At 42.5% G+C, this 5,931-nt stretch overlaps 1 protein-coding gene across 1 annotated transcript; it reads right to left on the reverse strand.

Annotated features, from left to right (window-relative positions):
* Positions 1 to 5,156: 5,156 nt before the first annotated feature.
* LOC123764234 (salivary glue protein Sgs-3-like) lies at positions 5,157 to 5,639 on the reverse strand. The gene has a single exon (XM_045751771.2). It carries the CDS (start codon positions 5,637 to 5,639, stop codon positions 5,157 to 5,159), a length of 483 nt encoding a protein of 160 aa, XP_045607727.2.
* Between the last annotated feature and the right edge of the window lie 292 nt (positions 5,640 to 5,931).

Consider the following 5,931-nt stretch of genomic DNA (forward strand, 5'->3'; position numbering starts at 1 on the left):
GTATATAAAGTAAGCCTGAGAGTTTAAGTGAGAAGTGAGATGAGGAAGACTGTGAAGAGGCAGAAGACAATGATAGTGTGTGTGGGGGTAGACCTGGCCATCGGTACCATCCATGCACTGACAGGTACACACAATCTAGATAATAAACATCGATCTTATCGTCTTTTCATCTCTTCCCATAATCGACCCACCACGCAATTAATGCCCAATGCTTTACCAATATATATCGTCACTCAAACTGCAAGCTGTTTTACAACTTATGTATTAATTGTTTGTTTGATTTACACTGCTTGTAAATCTACTCAATTCAACCAGATGTTTACCAACTTGTTTAAGTTGTTACGAATATTGTTCATGATTAGATAACAACAGAATACTCTTCCTGAATAACGTAGCAGGAAATGAAGGTGATTTGAGGGCATTGAAAATACAGTTTTGAAGGCTGTGGTTGTATCTGGTGTTGAGGATGGTTGTGGTGGTGATTGGAGTTGAATAAGGTAGTAATACCTGGTGTTGAGCAGATTGTAAAGCGAGAAGAAAACACAGAAAGCGTTCATGATTTTATTGTGATGATTAGCAAAACAAGGACCCCAATCCACTGTGAGATAAGGTCGAGACTGCCGTCTAAACACGTGTGCGTGTCAACCATACAAGTGTAAAGACAGAACGCGTCATTTCCACTGTCACCAATGAAGTAAAAGCCAGTTGTTGCCTTGGCCGGATGGATTATATAGTCTCCACATTTCTGCGCCGGATGGAAAATGCATTCCCTTTGGCCTTGACAAAGGCGTTGAAAGGATGATGGAGTCTCAAAAGAGGCTGGCTGAGGTGCACCTTGAGGCCTCAAGAAGGACCTTGGTGGACGGAGGCTGATAGAAAGGGTGGAGAGAGGAAAAATAAGGATAGGAGGGAGTGAGGAAGATAAGAATGAGGGAGCTAGGGAGAGGAGGTAAGGAGGGGGGGTCGTGAAGAGGGTGGTGAATAAGAGAGGGAAGAGTGGACTGCTGAGTGGCTGAGTGAGAGGGGAGGGAGGATTGAGAGGGGGGAGGAGAGGAGTATGAGAACGTGGAAGGTTGCGAACAAGAATAAGAAATTAAAAAGGAAAAGGTTATGAAAACAGAGAGAGAGAGAGAGAGAGAGAGAGAGAGAGAGAGAGAGAGAGAGAGAGAGAGAGAGAGAGAGAGAGAGAGAGAGAGAGAGAGAGAGAGGGAAACAAACAGACTACTAGGAAGAACACTGCAACGAAGAAATTGGACCACTTAAATAATTCCGCTGTTTCTTTAAAAGCCTTGTTTGGTCTTGTGACTTACAGAAGAGCACGTCTCTCTCTCTCTCTCTCCTCTCTCTCTCTCTCTCTCTCTCTCTCTCTCTCTCTCTCTCTCTCTCTCTCTCTCTCTCTCTCTCCCTCTTTCTCTCTCTCTCTCTCTCTCTCTCTCTCTCTCTCTCTCTCTCTCCCTCTCTCTCTCTCTCTCTCTCTCTCTCTCTCTCTCTCTCTCTCTCTCTCTCTCTCTCTCTCTCTCTCTTTCTCTCGCTTTCCTGAATAAGAAGGAGTCTGAACTTAAGTGTAAATTAGACTTATGGTTTCCTGACTCAATTTTAAGTAATTTTCTCCCTGAATCTTGCAGTGTCGTGATATCGTTTTACCCCTAAAGTTTCATTTAAAGCTGATTGTAGGTCAGTGCGGCTGAAACTTTAACGAGGAAGCTGTAATTGTTGCCAATGTACGTTATCTTTCATAGTTGTTGTTTTGATTCGTTTGATATTTTTTGATATTGTTAGTGTTCATTGGTTATTGACTGTAATGTTTTTGTTATCGTTTGTGAAGCTTTGGTCATTGTTTAATTATATTGTTTAGTTTTTATTGTTCGCGACATTTTCTTTTTTGAGTTATTTTCGTTATTGTGTTCCTATTTATTGTGACATTATGAGGCCTGGCAGACCTTATAGCGCCATGGGATCTAGGAGCAAATATGGTGCCTTGGAGCCAAGAGTATGGTGCCATGGAGCCTTCAGAATGGTGTCATGCGGCTAGACAGACCCTTCTGTGTCATTCGGGCTGAAAAACCCTATGGTGTCATTCGGTCTGAAACACCCTATGGTGTCATTCGGTCTAAAACACTCTATGGTGTCATTCGGTCTAAAACACCCTATGGTGTCATTCGGTCTAAAACACCCTATGGTATCATTCGGTCTAAAACACCCTATGGTGTCATTCGGTCTAAAACACCCTATGGTGTCATTCGGTCTAAAACACCCTATAGTATCATTCGGTCTGAAACACCCTATGGTGTCATTCGGTCTGAAACACCCTATGGTGTCATTCGGTCTAAAACACCCTATGGTGTCATTCGGTCTGAAAAACCCTACGGTGTCATTCGGCCTTGCAGGTTCAGCATTTCCCTGACAAACACCTAATATGCCTCAGGGCTTATTTGACACGCGAACTCAACTTTTATGCCAGCATCACATAATACAGTTTGTAAGAGGATCGTATATCCGTAGTGAGATATTATATTGACACACCTGGATTTTGATTCATTTGGGTGTGATGCAAGATATCTTAATATCTAGCACTCTATATGATTGTTTCATATGGCCTGACTTACATTGCCTGTCGACTGATATTCGAATCACATCAAGAAATAGTATTTCCTGGTATTCTTCCAGCTCCCTAAAATACATGTATATTTCAAGAATTTACCGTTTATTGACCATACTATATAATGCCTTTAGTGTATCTGCTATTTATGATATGTTTGTATAGTTTTTTAGCCGTAAGAGAGAGGTATATTATCATAGATTGGGTAATGCATGTGCTGGTATACACAGAATCTAATCAATGTTTTTTTTTTTTAATTTTTTTTGACATTCTGATGCGTCAATATATGTTATCTGATAATGCAGAACATTCACACAAACTATAGAACAGTCATGCTATCTGTTGTAGTTACTATGTACAATAAATCCATGCTAGAGTGTCTGTAGTTTGCATTATAATCAGACTGTTGGTATTAAGAATTTGGCTAAAATTTATTAACAAAAAAATGCATCATAGCCAATGAAATTTTATCCTAGAATTTTTTTTAACCTTGTATCCAATTAAATATTACCGAAGAAAAACTCGCATCATATACAATTTTACATGCCCTAAAAAAAATTACATATTATCCAATCTAGAGATACTACCCCCCCCCAAAAAAAAATCGGCATTTTATCCAAGTAGATTTTACCCAAGAAATAATTACATCATATATTGCATCGGCACCCATGAAGCAGATCATGGTGTGAGGAAATATTTTGGCCAAGGGTGGTTGAACCCAGAGACGCAAGTTCAATCCCAACCATTGCTATAATAATTTATCATAAATATATCCCTTTATCTTGAGCTTATCTTGAGATGATTTCGGGGCTTTTTTTTAGTGTCCCCGCGGCCCGGTCCTCGACCAGGCCTCCATCCCCAGGAAGCAGACCGTGACAGCTGACTAACACCCAGGTACCTATTTTACTGCTAGGTAACAGGGGCATAGGGTGAAACTCTGCCCATTGTTTCTCGCCGGCGCCTGGGATCGAACTCAGGACCACAGGATCACAAGTCCAGCGTGCTGTCCGCTCGGCCGACCGGCTCCTCAAAGCAGGCCTCCTAGCAGGCCGTTCTTTTCCCATCCCTCATGGTAACCCTAACCCGTGGTTGACTTTCTTTCCTGTTGTTCATACGTCTCTGCTATAAAGGACTTCTTACACAGGAACGAGTGGTCTTGAGTCACCTTGAGATGGAATGGTTCACTTTGCATCCTTGACGAGTCTTTGTCAAAAAAAAAGTGATATTATAGATTCTCCGACAATGTGAGATGAGGTCTATTGCATCATGTCGAGTCTATGTCGATTATATAAAAATTCAGCTGCGTCCTATGCGATCTGAATCAATAAAGGTTCTGAATCAATGTTCTATTGTGTTCTACTTGGCCTTTACGTATTGTTCTTTACTTTATAGTTTTGTCTGTACGCAAGTGGGTACAGGAGTAGATTACTTTTGACTCCTGTTAGCAGGCTGAGAGCGTAGTTTTCCCATATCTCATGGTAACCCTTACACACTAGTCTTCTCTGGAACATGAACCCGCCAATCAGTTTACAACCATGTTACACAATTACTGCTAGGTGAACAGAAACGAACAGTTGACTAGCCTCTAATCAATCCTCTCCATCCAGGACTCGAACGCAGACCACTAAATTCGACCGGAAACAATAATAATTGCTATTTTCTTCTTCTGTGCCATTATCACTGTCATCTTCTGAATCTTTACCAATGAGGGTGGGAAAATTCTAGCGCGTTCTTCGGAAAAAAAATTCTTTTATCCACAAAGAATACCTGTCGATCTCCCGCGTCACTAATGGAAAGTCGCTGGGGGCGGCTCTTCTCTCTCGTCCTGCCCCCTTCCGACAGGATTTCGAAAGACAGAAATAATACAGTAATGCTTTTTCCTCGACAAAGAGCGAGATTAGAAACAGCCTGAGACCATACTCTGCCCCGTTACGCGACACTGGGACTCTTGATCCTTGGAAATTTATCCATTGTGAGTTTCTTCGGAGAAAAATACCCTCCCCCTTCTGATAATTGTACCGCATTGCTATATAAAATATAATTTTACTCACTAGTGGATATCGGAAAGGATGATAGCCCATAGCTATAGTTCCCATGGCAACTGTGGCCTTCCCTGGCGTTTCCTAGGCAACAGTGACCCCCTCACTATAGTTCCCATGGCAACTGTGGCCTTCCCTGGCGTTTCCTAGGCAACAGTGACCCCCTCACTATAGTTACCATAGCAACTGTGGCCTTCCCTGGCGTTTCCTAGGCAACAGTGACCCCCTCACTATAGTTACCATAGCAACTGTGGCCTTCCCTGGCGTTTCCTAGGCAACAGTGACCCCCTCACTATAGTTACCATAGCAACTGTGGCCTTCCCTGGCGTTTCCTAGGCAACAGTGACCCCTCACTATAGTTACCATAGCAACTCTGAACAAGGTAATCATTTCCCCGGTAACCGTGCCCCTTGGTTATCATATTCATGACCACTATACCCTTAAATTTCCCATGACCTTCGGCAGCGTTACCCCTGGCTATCGTTCACTTGGCTATCATTCTCCTAGCTCTCTGCTGGTTACCGTTGTGCTTGGATACCACCCGTTTGTATACCGTTTTCCCTGGCTATAGTTAATCTTGGTACCGTTCCTTCTGTTACAGGTGCTCTTGGTACCGTTCCTTTAGTTACAGATGCTCTTGGTACCGTTCCTTTAGTTACAGGTGCTCTTGGTACCGTTCCTTTAGTTACAGGTGCTCTTGGTACCGTTCCTTTAGTTACAGATGCTCTTGGTACCGTTCCTTTAGTTACAGGTGCTCTTGGTACCGTTCCTTTAGTTACAGGTGCTCTTGGTACCATTCCTTTAGTTACAGATGCTCTTGGTACCGTTCCTTTAGTTACAGGTGCTCTTGGTACCATTCCTTTAGTTACAGATGCTCTTGGTACCGTTCCTTTAGTTACAGATGCTCTTGGTACCGTTCCTTTAGTTACAGATGCTCTTGGTACCGTTCCTTTAGTTACAGGTTCCTCTGTCTGCTTTGCTGTCGTTACCTTGGATATCATGTCCCAGTCTTGCTCCTTTTCTAGCTATCATAATCCATGCTTACCATTTTTTCTTGCTATCATAATCCATGCCTTCCACTTTTTCTAGCTATCGTAACCCATGCCTACCGTTTTTTTATATGTCATGACCCATGCCTACCACTTTTTCTGGCTATCATAACCCATGCCTACCACTTTTTCTAGCTATCTTAACCCATGCCTACCCCTTTTTCTAGCTATCATAACACATGCTTACCACTTGTCTAGCTATCCTAAGCCTCTCTAGCATCTATTCCCTTTACCATAACCCAAC

Source organism: Procambarus clarkii, chromosome 82 (assembly GCF_040958095.1).
Source record: "Procambarus clarkii isolate CNS0578487 chromosome 82, FALCON_Pclarkii_2.0, whole genome shotgun sequence".
In the NCBI taxonomy this organism is placed as follows: domain Eukaryota; kingdom Metazoa; phylum Arthropoda; class Malacostraca; order Decapoda; family Cambaridae; genus Procambarus; species Procambarus clarkii.